Source organism: Hippocampus guttulatus, chromosome 3 (genome assembly GCF_054856545.1).
Source record: "Hippocampus guttulatus isolate MCC_2025c chromosome 3, RoL_Hgut_1.0, whole genome shotgun sequence".
NCBI lineage: Eukaryota > Metazoa > Chordata > Actinopteri > Syngnathiformes > Syngnathidae > Hippocampus > Hippocampus guttulatus.
The window spans coordinates 15,307,763-15,331,654 of NC_141263.1; the positions used below are offsets into that span (position 1 = coordinate 15,307,763).

General features: G+C 42.1%; 2 protein-coding genes across 2 annotated transcripts; one reads left to right on the plus strand and one right to left on the minus strand.

Moving 5' to 3' along the window:
* Window positions 1-1,595: 1,595 nt before the first annotated feature.
* Window positions 1,596-11,422, minus strand: ctcf (CCCTC-binding factor (zinc finger protein)). Its single transcript, XM_086107024.1, has 13 exons — window positions 11,278-11,422; window positions 9,631-9,900; window positions 9,370-9,549; window positions 7,980-8,346; window positions 7,743-7,913; window positions 7,491-7,624; window positions 7,226-7,346; window positions 6,993-7,142; window positions 6,748-6,908; window positions 6,476-6,658; window positions 6,262-6,394; window positions 6,040-6,186; window positions 1,596-2,958 (listed from the first exon to the last, which is right to left on the minus strand). Exons 2-13 carry the CDS (start codon window positions 9,877-9,879, stop codon window positions 2,708-2,710), a joined length of 2,247 nt encoding a protein of 748 aa, XP_085963150.1. The 5' UTR covers window positions 9,880-9,900; window positions 11,278-11,422; the 3' UTR covers window positions 1,596-2,707.
* A 2,662-nt stretch (window positions 11,423-14,084) lies between these two features.
* Window positions 14,085-22,235, plus strand: LOC147207618 (uncharacterized). Its single transcript, XM_086107732.1, has 8 exons — window positions 14,085-14,324; window positions 15,222-15,325; window positions 17,198-17,657; window positions 17,737-17,829; window positions 17,915-17,951; window positions 18,262-18,333; window positions 19,291-20,454; window positions 21,631-22,235. Exons 1-8 carry the CDS (start codon window positions 14,085-14,087, stop codon window positions 21,876-21,878), a joined length of 2,418 nt encoding a protein of 805 aa, XP_085963858.1. The 3' UTR covers window positions 21,879-22,235.
* The last annotated feature ends 1,657 nt before the right edge of the window (window positions 22,236-23,892 follow it).

A 23,892-nucleotide genomic window follows, 5' to 3' on the forward strand; every position in this document is an offset into this window, starting at 1 on the left:
TTATCAATTAGGTCATAACTGCATGTTTTTATTAAATACAATACTGTACAGTAAAATAAACAGAGGGGGTGGCACTTTGGTCAACTGGTTAACATGTCCACCTTGCAATACAGAGGTCCAAAATTTGAACTTTTTGAAAAATACCTGACAATCTTCAATACTTAACATATATACAGATAATATGTGGAAATGTGCAGTTTCTGGTCTGTTTCAAGCACAACCAAAAGCAAATACAACAGTGTACCGTTTAGAAGATAACTCTTTCTTTGTGTACAGTAGCACGGTGAAGCAAGACAAGTATATTTGTAAATACAAATTCATCACAGTACGAAGTAGCAATGCCGGAAAAAAAAGTATTTTATGTTGAAATACAGCACCTCCTCCCGGAAAATGAATATCCGTTGTTGCTGTGGCAACAAGGATGTCCCTCACTCTGTCACTGAATTTGCTTCTCGTCAGTTGAAGATTCCACGGCTGAGTCCAAACGGAAATAAAAAGCAGACGCAGGGTTTCCACGGCCGATGAAGCCTCTAACGGGTCCACAAATGCGGCAGTTCTTCAAGGGTGTCGCCGTTGAAGGCTGTAGGTTCCGTTCGGCCAACCTCCAGGTACAGTAGCCGCTCCAGGGCCAAATTGGTCCAAGTCAGGCGGCGGAGTGCGGCTGGAAGGCGGGGAAACGTGGCACACTTCCCGATAAACAGAACTGATACACTCCCCTACATTAGATAAAATTCAATCATTTTAAACGCAATTACATATGTACACAATTTAGCAATTGCAATACTGAGGGAAATTTTATGCAACCCGTATTTGACCAATAAACTGGGAGATTATTACATACAATCACATCAATGTACATTTATTATTCAAATCCATCTTAAAACAAAGGCAAATCATGCATTTAATGCCATTCTTTTTTTGTAATGCATTTTAACTGTTCATTCCCCAACGCAAAAATTAACAAGTATGCGCTTGCCTTCAGTGCATAACTAATTGAGCCATGCAGAAAAACTGCAGAGTGGTAATTGACTTTAGTAATCTTAATCTCATCTCACACAAGCATTCATGTGACAGACACATACTTTGCAGTATGTATGTATCTACACAGTTAACTTTTTCTTTAAATAAACCATGAGCCAAGCTATGCGCCAAGCTATGCTCAACGTGTTTGATGTACAGTTTGTAATCACTATTAACGAAACAATTACACAGGTTTGCTAATGAAAGTTTAAATTGTACCCGCCTAAATATTTCAAAATGGATCATTCTTAAGGCTAATTGCAAAATGTATTGAATTTAAGCTACATGACTAAATTGTATTTCTGGAACGATTTTGTATCAACTTGCGATTGAGAAATACTTACCTTGCCCCTTCCTTCATTGGTCATTTAGTAAAATACTTGAGGTCAACAGATAAATGAACTGAGTTTTAGTATGAAGTCCTCCATTTAATAAAATATATTTGCAAGCAAAATACACAAGTGTTTGTGTTAGTGCTCAGCCAATGTCAATAATCAAAAGCACCGCCGTTCCATTGTACCAAGAATGCACAGAACACTTTTCTGACATACAACTGCACAAACCTAAAACATGAGTCCATGTCTACTTTTTATTGGTTGTACCATCATACATCTGTTCTCAACTGCCTGTCATTTTCAACATCACACTGCCCAGAAAGTATTGCAATCGGTACAAAAAAAGAAATCATGAACTCAAGTGGAATGGCTACACAAAGGAGCAAAACAACCCAAACCTTTTCTTTGCACATAAATGATGTTTTGTACATTATGCATAATCTAGGGATGTTACAGTAGCAAGGGAAGATATAAAGTAAGCATTCTAGAAGCTTTGATAAACTAGAATAGGTGTTAAAATAGGGTTTTACTAACCACAGCAAAGAAACAAAATAAAAAAATACAAAAAAAAAATATTCCAAATAATTTTTTGGCTGTAATTACCAACAATAACATTTCTGGTCTGCAGACAGTAATATTTTATCTCCAGGGCCTAACGGCAGGCTTAAGTGAAACTGAAAAGCCGATTCAAAAGATGGCTTTTGGGGAGCAGTCTTCCCAACTGAGAGAGACTCTTCAGCAAGGACATTGAACAAGAATTGAAAAAGTGCAGAACGATCCATGACTGGGGTGATTTATGTACTTACAATGTTCACACGACGTGATTGATCCTTCCCAACGATAGAGTATGTACCAAGTAAAAAAAAAATAAAATAAAATACACAAGAGATAAAAATTGGGCTTAGGTGTCTCAAAAGAGGACTACGCACCATGATCCTTTGGATAGATACATGCACATCTGAATTCAGGGGAAAGAAATCTTTGATAGTGTTGCCAGAGTAGATTTATTAAATTGTGATGTACCTATTTCCTACAAATGCTCTAAACATCAAGGACAACAATGAGAAGGCTTGAGATACTGCGGCCAATTACAGCCAGCCCCGGACAGAAAATTTCAAAATAAAAGTTTTTTTTTTTTTTTTTTGGGCAGGGGGCAATAAATCCGTATTAAAAGTCTTTATCACTCCTCCATGTCAATGCAAGATTAAAAAGCAAGCCTTAAATTACAACAGCGATCTTTTGTCTATGAAGGATGCGTAAAGTGTTTGTAACCCTAAATGCCAAGAATTAGATGTTGCTGAGAAGGGGGAGGGATCTGCGTGTGTGTTTTACAGGTTCACGCCTTGCGTCCATCACCGGTCCATCATGCTGAGTATCATCTCGGGGGTGAGGTCTCCGTTTGGCGGGGCCTCCGACAGCTGCATCTCCTGTTCCTCCTGGGACAGCTCTTCCAGCTGGATAGTGGAGTCACCTTCGCCGACGACCACTTCCTGTGTGGCCCCCTCCTCTTCATTTTCATCTTGCTCGGCGCCCACTTCCTTTTTCACGATGATGTCATCCACCTCTCCGGTGGTCTCGTCCTCCACGCGGATGATGGCGGCCACTGTTGAGAGAGCCGTAGGTCAAAGTCAATTTGGAGATAAATTTGACTTGTCAGTGTAGCTTGCTTGAGTAATAAAAAAAAACGCACAACAAAAATAATCAAACAAATCCAGGTTGTCACTCACATGACCCCACACAAAGTTTCCATGGCATCATACAGAAAACTAAGTTTTCAAAGTGACTCATTTTTATTTTTACACTTAACTCATTCAATCCCAGCCATTTTCACTGGAGCAACCCCCTCAATCCCAGCGTTTTACTGGATTTTGACTGATCTTGCAAGCCCCACAGAATATTTGGTTCTAATGCTATATAAACATGTAGCCGACTGAAATAAAGTTTGGACTCTCTTCTTTCAGCAGAAAAAAAAATTGTTTCTATCTTTTTCCATTCTTCAGCAATCAGCATTACAAAATGGCTAAGTTTCATGAAAATGGCGATTCCTGTGCAAAAAATTGAGAAAAAGAGCTTTTTGTAAAAGCATGCATTTCAAGCACGTGAGGCACCACTGCCACCTACTGGTCGCTTTTTTAACATGATTTACAATGCAAACGGCTTATTCTCATTCACAGATTGCATCTGACCATCCTCTCTATGGCACCATAAATAAATAAATAAATGATTTAAGATGTGCATCCTTGGTAGGCGGGGCCTAATTTTAAAAAGACACAAGTACAGTACGTCTTGTGCAATGAAAGAGTTAAAAGAGAACTAATGTTCAGACCACTACAAGAGTTTGACTTACTTTTCATTATCCATTTAAGCTATAATACGACTGGAACTGACACACATCTGTTACAATTTTTGGGAGGATGTGCCACAGGGTTTGATCTTGGAAAAAATTTATAAAATTAAATGTTTTCACATACTGTACCTCCCTCTAAGTGCTCAAGTATACCCAAAGGTTACATACGCCCCTGGTTGGGAAACACCGGTCGAGTTGACATTCATGCTTTGATTTAAAAAAAAATATACATATAAATCAGAAGTTACTCTGTATTAGAACGGTATTTTTACTGAATGCGTATTTTTATTTGGAGAACTGCTTTTTACGTGTTCTTGGATGGTGCGGAAAGGGCGGTATGGATGGTATGGCGGTATTCTCCCAAAAAATAACTCGAGGGAACACATTTTTTTTAATGACATCACGTTTGCTAATCAGCTACTAGCTTTGCAGTTAGCAAACACAGTATAAGTTGAAATGCTATGTATACTTTCTAATATTGCGCCTTTTAAGTCACTTTTGAAATACTGTACACCACATTGTGATTGTGTATGCCATGTCAGCCTCTCTTCATTAGTAGGAGTGGCACCGTCTTCATATTAGTCAATACCAAGGAACCATTCGAAGGATGACACTGTGTGGCCAGACGAACGAAAATTCTGACATGCCAGACTTCGCTGTGTAGTGTCCCAAATGCCTCACGACCAATCTGGGACACATCTCTTGGCTCAAAATCGGGCTACATTTATGTCGTCTGACATCTGCATTAAAGATAAATAAAATGAGAATACATCTATACATCCATCCATCCATCATCCAACCCGCTTATCCTCACAAAGGTCGTGGGCTTGCTGGAGCCTATCGCAGGTGTCTTTGGGTAGTCGGCGGGGTACATCCTGAAATGGTTGCCAGCCAATCACAGGACACTCATAGGCAAACAACCAATCACACAGTAATTTCAAGGGACAATTTAGAGAGTTGCCAAAGATGGGCGAGGTTCACCTCTATGTGAACAACTGCGTGAGGAAATAGTTGAACGGTTTAAGGACGAGGTTCCGCAATGTACAATTGCAAGGAATTTAGGGATTTCATCATCTACGATATTCTCATCAAAAGGTTCAGAGAATCTGGAGAAATCACTGCATTACAAGCTGCAAGTCCGAAAACCAACACCAAATGACCGTGATTTTTAACCCCTCAGGGGGCTCTGCATCAAAAACCGACATCAATGTGTAAAGGATCTCACCACATGGGCTCAGGAACACTTCAGAAAACCAATGTCAGTAAATACAGCTTGGCGCTACATCCCCAAGTGCAACTTAAAACTCTATTATGCTAAGCAAAAGCCATTTATCAACAACACCCAGAAACACTGCCAGCTTCTCTGGGCCTGAGCTCATCTAAGTGATCGTGGTCTGATGAATTCACATTTCAAATAGTTTTTGCATATTGTGGATGTTGTACCTGCTGGGCCAAAGAGAATAAAAAACACCTGGACTGTTATGGACGCGAAGTTCAAACGCCCGCATCCATGATGGTATGAGCCCGTGTTAGTGCCAATGTCGTGGCTAACTTTACTGTACACATCTGTGAAGGCACCATTTTGTAGAAGCATATGGTGCCATCCAGGTCATGTCACTTTCATGGATGCCCCTGATTATTTCACCAAGACACAAAAAAACAACAACCCTTAAACCCTTACATTTTCTCCAAAATGGACGATGCGCTTTATAACGCGGGGTGCCTAATCTATGCATCGAATTCCAAAATCTGTGAATGTTGCTGTGTGACTTACAATGAGCTTGACTATCTCATGTTATGCAGACATGCTGTTCATATAGAGGAAAGGCGGACGGCATGCGGATGTAAAAGGGGAAGGGTGGGCGTGGAAGAGGACGCTAAAGAGACGCACGTCCACCAGTAGGTGGATATAATGCCGGTACGTGCATTAGGCAAAACAACTTCGGAACGTGAATGTGAGTACATTGTTAAATACTTCAATAAAGTACCAGCGAACTCAGTTTTGCTCCAGTCAGCTTTTTTAAAAACATACGCTAGCATTCATACATGCTATTGTATGTTTTTAAGATAGCATACATGTTACCATGCCTGTGTCCAAAAATAACACCCATAACTGCCACTGTGCCTTTCAATAGGGTGCGGCGTATAGTCATGAAAATACAGAATATGTGCAACTAATCAGCCAGCCACTTAATCATCTTAACCAAGTTAGAATTTCCACGACATCTATTTTTTTAGATCATTTGGTTGACTCATAGCGCCATTGGAGTCTTTGTCTCCCGGAAGCACGTGTGACGTCACTGTGAGATATAAAGTCAAGTGCATTGTGACACTCACCGTTTGGCTTGTTCTTTGGGGGGCGCCCACGCTTCCTCTTGACTGGTGGCTCTTCGGGCGCAGCAACGGGAACCACTGGCGGAGCCTGTTCCAATTCGATATCATCCAACAAGTCCTCATCATCTTCAATCTCATCCATATCAGGTTCTGCAAATGCAGCGGAAAAAGTTCACAACTGAAGCGATCGTCCGACAAGGAAATCTACTGAGAAGTGTGCCATACCTGTGTCCTCATCATCATCATGCCTGTCTTGCATCTTCCGCTTCCTGCCCCGGCGATTCTTTTTGGGCTGAGTTCCGTTTTGGTCTCCGGCAACTTCACCAATGCAGTTCTCACTGTGGCGCAACATGGTGTTCTATGCAACGAATGACAAGAGTTACACGCAGTGCCGAGTGATCTGAAGCTGTCCCAAATCTGTGCTCGGGTTCAGGCCTACCCTGCGGGTGAACGTCTTGCTACACTTGCTGCAGACGAAGGCAGTGGGCACAAAGTTGGGGTCATGGTAGCGTTTGAAATGCATATCCAGAAGCTGCTTCTGTCTGAAGGTTTTCTCGCACTGACTACAGGCAAAAGGCTTCTCCCCAGTGTGCGTACGCTTATGCATGATCATGTGCCGTTCCTGTGGGAAGTGAGGTTTGGCAGGACGGCGTTATGACACACGTGACTGCGTTTCGGACCACATGTGCAACATTTTGCCCATTGGCTTGCCTGTTTGCAGCAGTAGTCACACTGGTCGCACTTGAAACGTTTCTCATTCTTGTGAGTCTTCTGGTGCTGGATGAGAGCGTATCGCTCGTGGAAAACAGCATCACAGTAACGACACTTCTTTCCCTTCTCAATAAATGAATGCTGCTTTCGTAAGTGAACGCCTGAGAGTGAAAGAGGTATATTTTCAATAGTTTGACAAATTACACACACCCAACACAGATATCAAAAGTGAATGAACAGTCTACCAAGGTCACTCTTGCGTGCGATGACGGTGTCACAATGTGGACAATGGAACTTTGCCACATTCTCTGTGTGTTTCTGCAGAATGTGCATCTTCATGGTGCCGCTCTGGGTGAAACGAGCGTGGCAGATGTAGCACTCGTACGGCTTCTCGCCTACAGCAGGAATGAGAAAAGGGTCGTGTAAGCACAAGGTCCTGGGAGATTAAGTGCAGCTCAAACCGCTGGAAGTGTCTCACCTGAGTGTGTCCTCATGTGTCTTTTCAGCTTGTATGTGTCCCTGCTAGCATAGCTGCATAGACTGCACTGGAAGGGCCGCTCCCCGGTGTGAGACCGGATGTGCCTCTTCAACTTGCTCACCTGGGAAAGGAGCAACATGAATACATTGTCAAGAATATATGCACAAGAATTAGCTTTGGTAGAGAAAGTGTTTTTATGTCAGCATGGATTAAAGGTAACAAAGGACAAGCCCGATGATCTGTCTTAGCTGATGTGACTGCTCACCTCCACACTGCAGTAGTCGCACATTGAGCACTTGAAGGGCTTCTCGTGTGTGTGCTTGTAACGACGATGACGCACCAATTCTCCACTAGTCACAAAGGCCATGTCACAGTCTGTGCATTTGTGTGGTCGGGTGCCTAAAGGATTTGGGGTAAAAAAATAAAGAGGACCATTTCTCTTCCAGTTCTGACCAATTGCCACAAGATGAAATCAAACAGGAAATCAACCGCTCAGTGGCTATGATATTTTCTCCACCTGTGTGAGTGTTGAGGTGGTTTCTCAGCAGTGTGACCGTTCTGAAGGCCCTTCCGCACAAGTGACATTTGTGCGGTCTTTCATCTGTGTGGCTTTTCATATGTCGGTCCAGGTTGGAGCGTCGTGGACAAGTGTAGCTACACAGTTCACACTGGAAGGTCTTCTTTACACCTGGTCAAGTTAAGTACAAGTAATAAGTATTGGCCTATTTCTCCTGTGAATATAAACAGGGGATACCTTTCTTCTTGATCTTAGTGGGCTTGGGGGGCTTCATGTTTCCAACAACCTTCTCTGCATTGACCTCTGACAGCAGCCCCTCCTGTTGCTCTTCTTCAAAGTCATACACGGAAACATCCATGTCTCTGTCACCCTCCGCATAGCGCAGGCGGCTCTTTTTCCCCTTCTTTCCCTTTCGGATAGTTGTAATAGGCTGGAAGTCGGGGTCCTTTTGCCATGCCGATTGAGACTCTGGAGGTTCCTGATCAGCCACGTCGGCATCCTCCTGTTCCTCCTCCCCCCCGGTTCCTTGTAGCTCATCATGGACTGCCTGAAGCTCCTCTTGTTCTACAGTTTCCACTTCACCATTGGCCCCCACTTTCACCACCTGAATGAATATACATATTCATGTTTTGTGGTCATGCTCTTTTGGAGGTGGGAAGTAGCAAAACGCAAACACTGTTACTGTACATATTTAGATTTTCCAGGTATCCATTGCCTTGATTAAGAGAACTGTTTGATAATGTGGATTCCAAGGGCGATTTGTGGCTACTTCTACCACTATTTACCTTACGTTGTGTGCCAGGCCCCCAATTATACAAAAAAAAACATACATAGGTCACGTATATTTTTCAGTGATCACCGTTTGCCGATTTAGCATTTTTTGCTAGTCAGCTAAAAGCATTAGCAAAGCTGTGGAAACATCAAACCTAGCGAGGTCTTGGTTGAAAAGAGGTCTGAAAGAAACCTCTATGCAAACAAGCCTTGCATAAACTGAACAGAAAAAGTAATTCATACTTTTGTACTCAAATAGATTTCAGACTGGTTTTTTTGTTGTAAAATTATGACTGAATCAGTACTTTTTAACACAGATGTCTACTTCTAGTTAATCTCTGCAATATCTTAATCACACAGAGAAGACAGGACTCCAAAGATTTCGCCCGGTCAAAGGAGCATATGTTTTAATGCTCCCTCTGCAGTCTATTTAAAATATGGTTGTAAGTTACTGTGCTACTGTAAAAATTACAGCCGTATTTTGTTTCTTGTTGAATAAACATCATCAAAGATCAGGAAAAAAATCTTTTCCACTTTTAAACCAAAAAAATGGGAGACAACTCGTTCCTGCAACACTGCCCCTTAGTGGACAGAGGAGGGACGGGTCTTTCCAATGTTTGGAATGTCCGTGTATCTTCAAAACTGTGGGGCCTTTGTCTCCAAAGTAAATGCAGAACTGAATATTTACAAGTGATAAGTTATGATAAATGCAGACATGATATTAAAACGGTGTAAATTGTGGATCTGAAAAACACATTAAAATTGCGGGTATATTTGTGTGAATGATTTTGAGAAAATCTCTCCCCATACCGTAGGAGGTATAGGAGTTGAACAAATTAACATAGTTACTGCTTACCTGGAAGCCTTCAGGCAAGGGCAGGGTGTGACAGATAACTGGCTCTGCATCCTTATTAGCTGATCCATCTACATAGGTTGCCTGGAGGCCATCCACTGTAGTTGAAGTGACTGGGACCTGCACCAGCTGAAGCTGTCCAAGCCCTAAAGCAGCGCCAGCCTGTTCTTCCATATTTACAACCTACAGACAACATTCAGGAATTATAACCAACAGAAACAACATTTGGTATTTAAGCTCTCAATGACTAATCAGCCAACTGACCTGAAGGGTGATGATCTGACCCTCATCTCCACCAGTTACAGTAACTGTGCCCCCTCCCTCCAACACCTCTGTCTTCATTTGCAGCAGGGCCGGATCCAGGGCATCCATCACCATCATCTCCATGTTGCCCGGAACTTCCACTGCTTGTGGGGCTTCCGCTGACCCTTGGATCACAGCATCCCCTGCTTCTGATAGTACCCCCTCTTCGGGAGCCAGGGCGGTCTCCATGGAAACGACATCGCCCTCCATGGTAACGGGCCAGTCAACACTCTGAGTGTGGTCAACAGTAGAATTGTTATGTTAGTGTCATTGTGTCACACATGTATGTGTTCACGTCACAAGTTGGGAAATATGTACTGTATACATATGCACAAATAGATATTTAACTGGAACAATTTTGTACCTTATTATTCACTTTAACTAACATATTACCGGTTGACTCAAAGATTATCCTGTGGTGTGTGTGATTTATTCAATTTTTTTCTGTTGTTGCAGCGAACAATCAATTCGCCCATTTTTGTACCTCTTGTAGTAATTTGGGTAGCAGGTAAACTGGAGACCATCACAACTGACCCCAGCTAACATGCATTGTTCATGGGTTGTGGGAGGAAGCCATGGTAGAAAATGAAACACGGCCCGGATTCAAACTACCAACCTCAAGCCTGCTAGGCAGATGAACTAAGCAATCCGGCAACGTGCCGTCTTAATGTTAGTATCTTTCAATGAAGTGGATCGTAAGTGGAGATGTATATACTTCACTGAAAAGTAGTTTGTGTGCTTGTCCTTTACCACGTTAGACTTTGGAGCTATCGGGTTTTCAGGTCTTCGTAACCGGAAACCAGATGGCTAAAGGTGAGCGGTGAAGATTACGTGTTAACGAGATACAGCACAACATAACCCACGCCAATTTATGTGAGTTCATTAAAAAATGACCTCTCTCCGGACACACACCTGATGAAGCCATGAGTTCCACGCGGGTATTGCAAGTGTAACTTAGTTTGGTGACATATGGGATCCGTTTGTCGCGAGGCAGCCAAACGTGCACGATAAACCGGACGCAAAACGGCATCAAAGCGGTAGATTGAACCTTTGCACATAAAAAATGTGGCACTTAGCATCCTCGTGAGTCTAACGTGGGCGAATATCTGCTACGACAGCGTGCTGCGGTTTTGCCAAGTGGATCAATTCCAAAAGTGCGTCTTTTGATTTAAAAAAAATGCCGGGATCCGAATCGACCGTTTCGCTGTATACGCGATCGATTTCATACTAAACGGCTCATCGGCGCAAACTAAAACGAGAACTTAAATTTGTTTGTTGACTGGGAGGCGCGAGGACGATTGAAAACAGGAAACAAAGGGCACGATAAGATGGACGTCAGGCCTAAAGTAAGTTTAAAGAGAAGCACACATACAGACGACCATCGCCAAGTGGTTATCACGAAATAGCACGCAAAAAGCACGAAAACAGTCGCCCCACACAGGGAGTTGGAGTTTAGAGACAAATTTAGTGAATATTGGATAACGATAGAGGGAGACAAACACCCCCCGCCAGTCGGTAACGTTAAGCCCCACCGTGACACCTAGAGGCCGACGCCAGCTCCTACAAAAACGTTTCCGTGTTTGCGGGTAAAGAATCGCTTCGACTTACCGCAGAGTGCCTCTTTTATGGTTATATTAAGTTCAGTGCCTGTCGAGTGCGGCCAATCGCTTCAATCCTCCGTGGACGTGCGAAAAAGCTGTGCGCAGGCCTGATAATTTTCTCCCGCTTTAGAATAGAGGGCCTCACACAAAATGGCGGGCGTTAAGAGCGAAGGCGCATGCGCACACCCAAGGCCCGGCGGTGAATGGGCGTGGCCCAAATGGTACCGAGGCGCCAGTTTTGAATTCACGCGTGGGCGTGGCGACAGCCACAAGTTGCTCAACATGACGGCATGCACGTCAAAATTTGGAAACTATTTCGGCGAAATATATATTTTTACGGAAGTAAGCCCTATTTGCTCTGTCAGTTAAGGTTATCCCCCCAAAAACACATTTAGGCGAATTAGGAAGTCATTCACAGAAACCACCACAGGGGGGCGACTAATCTGCTAACTCGTGCAATCATGAAGTCTTGTCTTGTCGACCCCCTTTGTGCTCGAACTTCTGCATACAGTTTTAGGGGTTAAACGAGCCCACTGAGCATGTACATTTATCAATAATTTCTATTATATGTCGCATTGTTTTTCTAATTTAGAATTAGTCCATTAAATATACATTTTCATTTTTCAAAAAACTAAATAATTAACCTGCATTTAAAAACACACAGTTGGAGCTCACGTCACTTCTGTTGGAGGTTTATTCCATTTGCGAGCAGCATACCAGCTAAATGCTGCTTCACCATGTTTCCTTTGAATTCTGGGCTCCACTAATTGACCTCAGTATGCGGACTCCTGAGCCTTACTGGTTTTATATCCATTATCATTTCTTTAAAGGGGAAGGTAATGCACAAGTTTTCTTTACAATCATATGTTCTATGGTCCTACTAGCCTAAACATGTTATTCTCATTAATATTTTGTTTGTGGATTATGAGTTAAGTAGCAAAATCCACCCAGTTTTGATTCATTTTAGGAGGTGGGCATTTCGCCATTTGCTATCCGCTGAAAATGTCATTCCAGTTGCCCAGCGCCCGTGTACCAACCAGTCACAGCTCATCTTGCAAATATCTCTTGACTAAACTCTGAAAACAGGTGAGCCGTGATTGGTCCGTACCTGAGCGGATGGATTTTGCTGCCAAATCCATAATCCACAAACGGAAAATTGATCATAACCACATGTGTCGAATAGTGGGGACGCAGAGGACACATAAAGAAAAATTTGGAGTTGTCTTCCCCTTTATGATGATCAAGAACTAAACAATTCAGCGATTTTTAGACCAGTAGCAACATTTTAATCTGTTCTACAGATGACTGGGACTTAAAATAAAGACTTTGGGACTGGAGTAATATGTCCTAATGTCTTTGTTCTGACTTCTCATCAACTCAAGGCCATGTATAAAAGCAGACTGGAATTCGGTATTGATATTGTTGTACTGATCCAAAATCCACCGGGAGGAGGCCCAGGAGAAGATGCCTCGGGATCCCCCTGTAAAATCTGGATGAAGTGACTCGGGAGAAGAGAGTCTGTGCTTCCCTGCTTAGGCTGATGTGATGGAGGGATGGATGAATGGCTGGATGGATGGGATTCACATCTATAGCTTATTAAGAGTATTAATTGAACCTAAAATGCATGTTTTAGGAATGTAGGACAAAACCAGAATACAGTCATTCCTCTACATATCACGATTCACATTTTGTGGTCTCTCCATATTTTTAAAAGGTGCTATACATATCGTATTTTATATCCTGAACCTTTGGCTATGTTGTGGGATTTTGTGGTGATCATTTTGCCACCCGTATAAATGGTACTGCAGACTTACACAGGAATAATTGCGAGCCAGAAGGAAGAAGTGCATAAAAGACAGAGACTGTTCAAAGTTGGGGATCATTTCACACTTAAAAAAACATGGTTCAATGCAAGGTGTCTATGTCTGTGTGGCCCCAACTGACGCTTGCCCGGAAACATTCAACCTGAGCCAACAACAGCCGACCCTACACTTGCGTTTGCCTTTTAAAGGCACACAAATTCAAAGTCACTGATAATACAGTATAGAACATGAGGATGGCAACCTCAAATGGATGAAAGTAGCACCTGCACCTCACATGCATGTATTATGCTTCAAATTTAAAAAAATCTACCTGTACAGTAATCCCTCACTATGACACTGTCCATCTTTCATTGCTTCACTGTTTCATGGATTTTGTGTGTGTGTGTGTTTACAGTGCATTGTGTTCTGAATCCCGGTTGGCTAAAGGACTGTAGACAAATGTGAATAGTCTCCGCGCCTCATCGCTGAGAAGAGGTCTCGTCTTCTTAATTTGTGTCTGCATGACTGTCATACCACACGGCCTCTAGGTGGCCAATGTGGGCACACAACAAGGAGCAGCACATTGAATATGATTGCTGCATTAAAACATGATGCACAAACAGTTTAATACTTTACATTCTATTTAAATACTCTATGTTTATGCTGTTTTGACAAAGCACAATGGACTCTGAGAAAATCCTTACTATCCTGGGAAGGACAATCAAACTCCACACCGGATTTGAACCTCCCACCTCAAAACTATGAGTGTGATGTGGTAAGTGCCTTGGGTACACATGTCAAATAAATTATTCATTTGTTACATAGCCAATGGAACATGTTGTCCATTTCAGTTTTCCCCACTGAAGTCCACTGATGTCCACCTTCTAGATTTTCATATGAAAATGTCAATGTGGTCACTTAATGGCTCTACATAATTTTCTTATTGTCTTTTCCTGATCGTTTTACTCTCCAAGGGGAGGGGGCACAGGAAGGCAAGGCTCTGTTGTCATATATGTCAGTCTCGCCGGGGCTGGCCCCTCCCACATCAGCAGAGGCATTACATACTGCTGGTGCTTGTGCTCTTAGCAACGGTGCCTCAGCAACAGAGCCCAGGCAACAGAGCTCCACGGCAACAGAGTGCCGTGTCTCCCCAATGGAGCTGCCATTGGGCGGACCAGCGCTCAGGCACTACACCCAGAGCCGACCGAGACCTCACCGACAAAAACTCAACTATCGTCCCAGCAGACCACAGGTACTGTGAGAAATGAATTCAAGAGAAAGAATGAAAGAGCAAGAAGGCAAGGTGAAATGTGTGTGTGTGGGGAGAAAATGGAAGGGAGACAGTAGATGTAATAGGGTGCAGAGGGGAGAGGCAGGGGGAAGGGAAGGGACGGATGGAGGGGGAAAGCTGCAAAGAAGCCTGCTCCCTTGCTTGAATAAGCCAGTGCCATTGTGCCGGTAACTAGCTGTGTGAAGACACAACAAATGGCATTTGCTGTGATTTCCAAGAGCGTGATTGCCTAAATAGCATTGCAGATGGTAGCTTGGTTTGAATGTCCCTTTTTTTCCACTCACACTGAAAAAAAAGCCCGCAGCCTTCTATTTTTTTCCTCACAGGATTGAGCATTTAAAATGTGCATCATCTGATTTCTCTTCATGGCTCATGGTGTTGTCACATAGCTCTATGGCTGTAGATATACAGTACAGTCACTCCCTTGGAACCAGGTCAGGGAGACAAAATCCAAGCAATTCCCTTGACACGGTATCGTATAGCAGTGACTTCTGCTAAATTTGTGCTCTGCAGCAAGCCTCCCTGCTTTTATTGTGACTTGTGGGCACAGATGCTCATGCAATCAGTATGATTCAGTCTGCATATAGGTACAATACTGATATTGCAGTATCTACTTTGGCAAAAGCAAGTCGTGAATGTAAAGTCCGATCACGCCTCTGATTGTACGTTACTGAGCAACTGTCTCCAAGGAGGCCCAAGCCAAAATATTCCTATAGAGGCACTCGTGAAGGACTGTGTGGATTTTGTTGAGGTCAGTATTACATCATGTGAAGTTACAGTTATACCTTTCTTCCTCACACCGTAAGGCTTCAACTTTGATGTAAAATGCATTGTTGTATCTTTTACAAATGCAATCAGGAGACTATAATTGAGAGTGAAAATGAAGTCCTTGAGCTCATCGGGCGTGTAGACGAAGGAGTGGAGGAGTTCTTTACAAAGAGAGTTCTTCCTGCTGATACAGAGTGAGTATCACCAGTTGCCTTTCATTGTACACCACTCTGTTTTGTCTCTTGACACTGTGTGTATAGGGTCAGCGTCACTCTAAACTGCCTTTGGTGTCCTCATCAGAATCATTCAGTCATCATGGCAATGTTGCATATTCATGAAACTACAACAGGTTATTTGATGAAACAAGTTATTTTGTTTCTGAAATTGATGTCCACTCTGTCTTTTTTGGGTCACTGCCTGTTTTCAGATGTAATGTTTTCAGTGACATCCTAACATTTTGTCTTTCTTCAATGGAGGTTAAAATGGTGGATGGTTGCAGAATAAGTATTTACTCTAATTTCTTCCCCGCAATCTTCATATAATGTGTTGTTGGCTGTCGTCAGGCTTAATATGTCAAGTCTGTCGTAGTGAAATACAAATGTAAGCAATAAACACCAAAAATTCAGCTTGCCCAGTAAAGGTCGCCCACATGGACAAAAATGTCGACCCTGTCATTGTCCACCCCGTGAGCAATTAATTTATAGAGAGTATTTTTTTTTAAACGTGTGGAAGCTTGACAATGCGCATTTCTAATGGTATAACATCTACTGATGCCGAATATGAATTGTAATGGAAATCAAATTTTTGGGCAGTGAAATCAAACAAGTTTCAAACATACCTTATTGCGATATTAACTCTAACAGCTTCCATATGAATTCAAAAGTGACTGTTAACGTTCCACCTCATTCATATTAAGAACTGTGTCTTCGGCCACAATACGATGCATTGTTTTAGAGATGATAGAATAAACACATACAGCTACAATGTGACTTGGACGAGTGCAATCCTTCACCCAAAAAGTTTTAAGTTAGCCAACATAAATCTCCTGTGATGACAGACAGACAGATGGACCAGAAGTGCCATTTTGAAAACAACCATCAAATCGTTCAGTTGTCGCATTAATGTCTTAAATCAAGGGGGTCCAAAATTAGGCCTTGGGCCATTTTTATTTTATTTTTTTGCATTTTTAGTTGCTGTCAAAAAAAAACAAAAAAAAACGTGGGTGGGTGGGGGATGGGGGGGCGGTGTGACACCCAGATCTCCCATCGTTACGATGGCCTTAACAGCTACTGCTGCTATTACTACTAAAGACAACGGTGTGCAGTGATTTTTAAGCTATGCAAAGACGCAAAAAATATATAGAGAGCTAAAACAGTAACACAATTTCTCATTTGAATACATTTAATTTTCAGAGGCAAAAATGGTTTGCTCCACTTTCTGGTCTGTGCCATGGTCTGATTTGTAACTATATCACATCAATGATCATATAGTAGCTGTTTTGGACCTTGTCAACTTACTATAGATTGTTCTTGTTTCACTTCTGAATGTGATTTGGCTGTTCAGTGTCGGGGCCGATATATTCTCATCAAGTAAAGGGCCGTGAGCAGGTCAAAATCCTGAAAGATCTTAAAAGTTATTTGCCTTATCAACTTTAAGAGAAAGTTGTGATGCAGCAGTTTTGCAAAATAACTATAATACATGTAAAAACAATTAATAATTTCTTGATTAATCAGTGTTAGCGTGTTATCAATAAAGAAGAAGCATGTCAAATTGTCCCTTGTACTTCATTTTCCTGAAAATGGCCCTCAAAGATATACGTTTAGACAGCCCGGTCTTAAACAGTGATAGTAAATAATTGATGGGCAGTGCACCATAATTCCAGATTCTCACCAAAATGTAATGATGTCTTGCTTGGCCTATGCACGACACTCTCCTAAGTTTCATTTCGACCATATTTCTACTAATTGTCCTACTATTTACTGTATTACTTTGACTAAGTGCCATAAAAATATAACACAGCGCTGTATAATCATCATGATTTGATACGATTGATCTTTCACATCTAGGCAAAAGCAAAATGTGGAACCAGAGTCCATCACAGTGGACGAAGTGGTTCCTGCCACTTCTGTCCCTTGTCCACCCCAGACGAAAACACTCAGGAGGAAGCTTGGGGATTTCTTTACCCTCCGAAAGAGACGAGGTCTGAAATCAGAAACAGCCCAGGAGGGTCGGCCCAAAAAAGCCTCCATCGCTGACCTCATTCGCCCTCTGAGGGAGGCGGCCAAGTCTGATAAAGAAAAAGATAAGGACAGAGTAAGGGAGCAGGACAAGGAGAATGAAAAAGAGAAAGGGAAAGAGCAGCCCAGTGGTGTTACTGGAGAGTCAACTGCACAGGAAACACCTGCCTCTGATGTTCTGCCACTGAGGGGTGAAGTGGCGCCACCCCGCCGTGCTCTCAGGGAAGGAAAATCCCAGTCTCTTATTTTACTGTCCGGATCAGCAGCAGGGGCTGCCAATGCCAGAAAGGTGAGTATCACACACTCAAAGATTATCAGGCTTTTTAGGTCTATGTTCATTTTTAAAAGATTTCCTCTGTGATTTTCAGAAACAATTTGAAGGCCAACATAGCTTCGAACAGAAACTTCATCTTATGCTTCAGCGTATTGGGGTTTCCAAAGCACAGCCGGAAGAGACGCAGGTGTGGATCTATCTGACTTTGAACAATGTAGATTTTGCCATTATCCAAGTAAAAACATACTTCAATGTTTCCCATACTCTCATAGAATCCAGAGAGAGAGATGAAAAAGGCAGAATCTGAAGGTATGTCCAAAAACAAAAAACATTAGCTAGCCAAACTCACGAGGATAGAAGGTACAGTCAAAGGGTAATTGGTCAGTTTGGACATTTGCACTTGTGGGTGTTTTCCCATAGTGTATAGATATTTGAAACTTGTCCTGCGATTGGCTGGTGATCAATCCAGGGTGTAGCCGCTCCGTTTGCCCAAAGTCAGCAAGGATAGGCTCCAGTTCGCCTGTGATGCAAATGAGGACAAGTGCTATAGAAAATGGATGGACGAACACTTAATACTTCATTGTCATCTTATCTGAATTATCTTCTTTTCGTGTTTTAGGCACCATTATTGACAGTAAAGTTGAGCCAACCCCAGCTTTCACAAAACACAGAACTATGTCAGCCTCCTCGGGTAAATCACACAAAAAACAACTGTGACATACAGTAATGCGCAGAAGTCTTATTCCACCATTATTTCTGTTGTTTTAATGACATTTATCGCAGCAGTCAATTAGACGTAGTAAAACAATAAATATAACCACTAGGACAGATACAGTTAACAGGAGTGTGTCCAAAAAAAAAAAGATTTTCTCCAAACTTTTTAGTAGGGTGGTGTGTGATGATCACAAACGTAAATGACAGCAACAGCTAGAATCCATTGAATTAATTTGATAATCTGGACAAAGGTGCAGATTTTAGGAACAGGCAGTGTAATATCTTAATCAATTATTTGATTTTTGACAATTCTTGGAATTCAGGATTGATTAATTGTGTCTCGATTGAGGCAAAATGGAGTGCACAAATTGATTAATTAATCATTTTCCCTGTAGTCTGTCAAGCAAATTCAGTCAAATGCCCATTCTAAGTGACAAAGAATTATATTTTCATAATTTGAGTCACTGTAGCTACTTGCCTGGTCACGGTGGTATTCGCTTATTGACTTGCTTCCGTTGTCAAAATCTTGTATGAGAGGATACTATGAAGAACAATTTGTAGCAGGTGGTCAGTTTGGGTTCCAAGTGGGCTGTACTGATATGGCCTTGTTGTGTAAACCACATGACATCAATGGAACCGCCCTCCCCGCCATCTGTTCATCAACTCTATGAACCTGGACGTAATCTGATAACTCAAAAAAACAGATGGATGAACACAAGACTACAACACTTAACTTTTTTCCCCTTCTTTAGTTAATAGTTTGGTCTTGTTGGAGGTTTACACTCTAACTGAGGGACATTGTAGTTATTATGATCATGATAGTAAAAGAACAGCTCTAATGGTGGCCTAAGACTTTTGCAAATGTGAGTCATCTTCCTTGATCATACTGCATTATCATTATGATTTTTTTGTTTTTGTTCATTGTTATCAACAGATACAAGGCGTCATATTCGACCAAGCATGTCAGCACACGAGTCAGCTGGAAAACCCGCATTGCCTCCAAAGCCCATCCTCAAGCCTGCAACATCTGGCCGCAACACGCCTGAGAATGAGTTGGTTCAAATAGAGGAGGGGAAAACAAGCACACCCACTAAAGAAAAAAGTCCAACGGCAACTCCATCTGGCCCCGCTACTCCTGCTGTAGTGTCAAATGACACCCCTGACTTGGCTGACATGACTATTTCCTCTTCTCCTACTGCAACTTCCGAGTCAGATGTGCTTGCTGTTAACACCACTGCAACAATCGCAAATGGTACAGATGTAGATGGCAAGCCTTCTGACCCTGAAGTTCAGCTTATTAGCACAGAACAATGCATCTCTGTCTCCCCGACAGCTTTTACCGAACCCCCCGCCCTTGTCCCACAAACATCTTCTGAGTCTGTTACGCCCAGATCCTCTGCCACTTCAGACACGCCAACAGGAACCTCCATTACCATCTTGGAAACTGTTTCTAGTCATCTCAGTGAAAGCGAAACAAATACATCAGTTAAACCGACAAGTTCAGTGTCAAATGGTATTGTTTCATGTGGTGAAGTGACCGTTTCTGTCATTTCCACTGTAGAAGTGTCTACTCCAGCATCAATCCAACCTGCAGATACCAAATCAGATTTGGCTACCAGTTCGCTTAATATAGCAAGTGACGATTTCACAGCAAGCGCTTCAATAGGCACTAAAAGGACATCTGTGGCCCCGAGCCCAACTCCTCCTAAATCTGATACCTCCATTATCAGCTCCTCCACCCTTCCTCCTGCCAGCAACACCTCCATTACCACCACAACATCTACCGACTGCACAGACTCTTCTCCCTCCATTGTTCCGTCAACCTCATTCAGTGAAACCAACTCCATCGTCTCCACCACCACCAATAATGCTGATCTAACGACTGCAGATGCAATTAGCTCCCCACTCACGACTGACCCACTTTCCTCAAAGAAAACCAGCTCTACACTCACATCAGTTATCACCTGCCTCCCTGCTTCTGAAGACTCCAGTATTACCGGGTATACTTTGACCAGTCCAGCACTTGCCCATGATAGCCCAAGGCAAGATTTACCAACCAATCTTGACGAAAGATCGAGTTCTACTGTAAAAGGTGCAGGTAAGGATAACTTTAAGGAAAACCAGAGGTGTCAAAACTTTTTTCACCGACTGGTAGAATTAAAAAAAATAACAAAACAAAACAATGGACCACTTTGAAGGTTTTTTGACTTTAAAGACCCTGTAAAGTGACTTCAGAGATTTGTTTCTGAATAAATTATACATGTTTGAAGATAATTGCTCAAACCATGCAAAGACTGACAACTATGCAGTAGTCTATTGTGGAGATACAGCGTTAATCCGTTCACCACTTCAGTTTTCCAGATGTGTTGGGTGTGGCTATAACGGTCCTCTGTGACCATCATCCCTCCCGCACTATATAACAATTCATCTGTTCGAGTTATTATTACTGAGCATCAAGCATGCTAGCTTGTGAACTAGCTGGTGGCTAGCGGCTCTTGTTGCGGCATAAACAGCCCTGCGTCAACCTGGTTTGATGAATTTCAGCCACAGAAGCTCTAAGTACAGTAGATAGATTTTTTTTTCTCAAACACGTAGGGTTGCGTAGGTATCAGAAAGATGCTGGATGGCCGAGTATGCATTTTCCAGGTTGCCGTAGTGCTATTTGACTGACAGCCGAGCAGGGCGTGATTGCAGCACATTCAGTGGACCCGCCCACAGTGTTTGAGTATCGAGACTTGACTTGGTTTTTCACTATTTTGAAGTCTCTCGTGAGGATAAGTGTCTTAGATAATGGATTGATAAACAGTTGTGTAGTAAATAGTTTGTGTCTTTGCATATCTACAAAAGGTCTATTTAAAGCCAGTTTGTAATCATTATTAGTCGCAGCACTGTCACTTATATAGCGCTTTTTTACTTTGGGTACTCCAAGCGCTTTACACTACCTTATTCACCTACAATTGACACAGCACTAGGCGTATCTGGGGGTTCAATATTTTGCTCAAGGACACTTGGACATGGTTGCAATCAAACCAGCAACTTCTGGGCTGGGAAACGACTGCCCTACCACCGAGCAATGCCACCCAATTGGGCCCATTATTTTAAAAGTAGATTGCCAGTCGTGTTAATGTTATTTTTACAATAGACTAAGGGCCGCTAAAAAAATGTACAGTTGTCTGCAAATGGTTCCCAACCCATTGTTTGGACACCCCTGTTCATGCATTATTTTTCATTGCTTTTGTAAGTATAATTCGCACAATCTCTCTTCCATTCTCAGATGTGGAGCTCGAGGTGGTTCAAAAGAGCAAACAAGCTGAGGAAACTGAAAGCAAGAAAGTCGTGGCTGGCGGCAAAGAGAGTGAGCATTGTGAGGAGAAATCAGCTCAAGGCAGCAATGGAGCAACAATGAAAGAAGCCCAAGAAGCAAATGTGAAAGTTGAAGACGTTACGGTGGCAACAATAGAAGGAGAGGCTGAACCTGCACCGGAGAATGAGCCCCCAAACCAAGAAGAAACAAAGAAATAGAAAATATATATAATGGTACAGTATTGCTGAATTTGGGACCAAATACTGTGACACAGGCAGGTTAGGTCACAGTAAATAAATGGTTAAATGATCCATGGCACTTCCTATGGGACCACCACACTACAGCAGCACACAACACACCCGGTTGGGCCACTGGACCAAAGAACTGAGATCCATGGTGTGATGTTATCGACAATTCCAGCAGTGTCTTTTGTCCTTTTTTTAACTTGTGTTTGAATTTCACATTGCACGTGTGATTATGTACCATAAGACAAGTACTGTGTTTTGAAGACACCATGTTTACAATAGATGGATAAGAGCAAATAGATATGACTATTAAATGGAATACTGAATTGAGTTACTGGGATTTGTTTTCTTCAATTGATATGTTTGTTTGTTTGTTTTTTATACTTAAGATTATGCGTAGATCATAAAATTACGTGGAGTGAGACAGACCACGAGATGTTGTTCAAAGTCCTGGAACAATCAGCTTAAATCAGACTTTCCGAAACGTATTCAATGTGTTACAGCTTATTGGCCAGCTGTACTGTATTCATCGTGGAACACAGGATACTCCATATTATTTCACACAAGGAGCCTCAGGTAACCCATAATGCAATAAGACACATCCAAAATGGCATTTCATTTAGAATGTAAATCTTACTTTATCTGGTTTTAGTTTATGATAGTACAGCACATTACAAACTTTTCTTGGAAGTCATTGGCGACCTTCTGAACAAAACAGCTGGGGAGAGAAAATGAAACAATTCATATAATGTCTCTGTAGGCCCAAAGAAAAGTCCCTGATGACTACTTGACTACATACTGACTGCCTCAGTATTGAACATTCCTAGCTACAGTGGACAGCACTTCCCCTAGGCTTATGTCATGGATGCCAGAGAGAATAAAGCAGCCTGTGTTCAATGTGCAGTGAAGACATACTGTATTGTACATTAAAGCTGGTCTGCGGTTAGAGGCCTTGGGTGATAAAAACAAGTAGAAGAATGATTAAATGATGAACAACTACCAGACACTTAACAAAGAAACAGTAATACTGTTCAGAGTCAGTTAACGGCTTCTAAGGGCGCACATAAAGTCTCTTTACAAATTGAAAAGTTTTTAGAAATGCAAATCAATAGGCAAATCTGTGGATATTATTATAAAATGAGGCACCATTATTTGCACAGAACACACTAAGATTTCCCTGGCTCCATAAATTTATTGTGCCATTTTTGCCAACTTAATCCTGTAGTTTAGTGGAGTACAATGAAACATCTGACGGTGATCTGGTACATTGTAATTACAGCGCTGTCATAATTAACTCTCACTCACAGTGGAGAGTTGTTTTATGAAGTTCAATGTGACTCAAAACTTTGACTACAGAGTATATAGAACAGATCGAATAAACATACAACATCACTTGCTTCGGTTAGCGGTGGTACGGAGTAAAAAATTGTTAGGACATCCACAATTCTGGGGTCATGGGTTTGAAAATGGGGTCGGCCTTCCTGTGCGGAGTCTGCATGTTCCCACATTCCAAAACATGTTATGTTGACTGAATAGAATAGAATAGAATAGAATAGAATAGAATAGAATATGTCCTTAGGTGTGAATATGAGTGTGAGTACTGTACTTTATGTGCCCTGAGATGATTGGCTGGGGTGTAGCTCCCTCGTATCCACTGTCAACTGGGATAGGCTCCACCTCACCAATGACCCTAATAAGGATAGCAGCATAGAAAATGGATGGATGGGCTTTTCTGTATTATTTTTTTTTAATTGTCATGAGTCCTTGTGGACATCAGCAACAACATCACAAAATGGACTCCCGCACACTGAACTCACAGTGAATGGCATTTATGTATTCTTTCATGAGATTGATGTTGACCACAAAAGTTGGCATCCACTGCAAAAGAATAGAATCAGGGTTTCGTCATTTTCCCCAAATGGGTTGTCCAGAAGTTTTTTCCTTGTCTGGACGTGGTGGTGGGAGTGGTGAATTGTTGAGGATTTAC

Bases quoted from the DNA above. Each gene is read 5' to 3' on its own strand.
- ctcf (XM_086107024.1), bottom strand. From the start codon at position 9,879: ATGGAGGGCGATGTCGTTTCCATGGAGACCGCCCTGGCTCCCGAAGAG. The intron at 9,550-9,630 runs GTCAGTTGGCTG...TGTTGTCTGTAG, and splicing joins GTCAGATCATCACCCTTCAG to GTTGTAAATATGGAAGAACA. The intron at 6,187-6,261 runs GTATGGCACACT...CTGCATTTGCAG, and splicing joins TGATGATGATGAGGACACAG to AACCTGATATGGATGAGATT.
- LOC147207618 (XM_086107732.1), top strand. From the start codon at position 14,085: ATGTCAGTCTCGCCGGGGCTGGCCCCTCCCACATCAGCAGAGGCATTA. The intron at 14,325-15,221 runs GTACTGTGAGAA...AAATGCAATCAG, and splicing joins ATCGTCCCAGCAGACCACAG to GAGACTATAATTGAGAGTGA. The intron at 17,658-17,736 runs GTGAGTATCACA...TGTGATTTTCAG, and splicing joins GGGCTGCCAATGCCAGAAAG to AAACAATTTGAAGGCCAACA.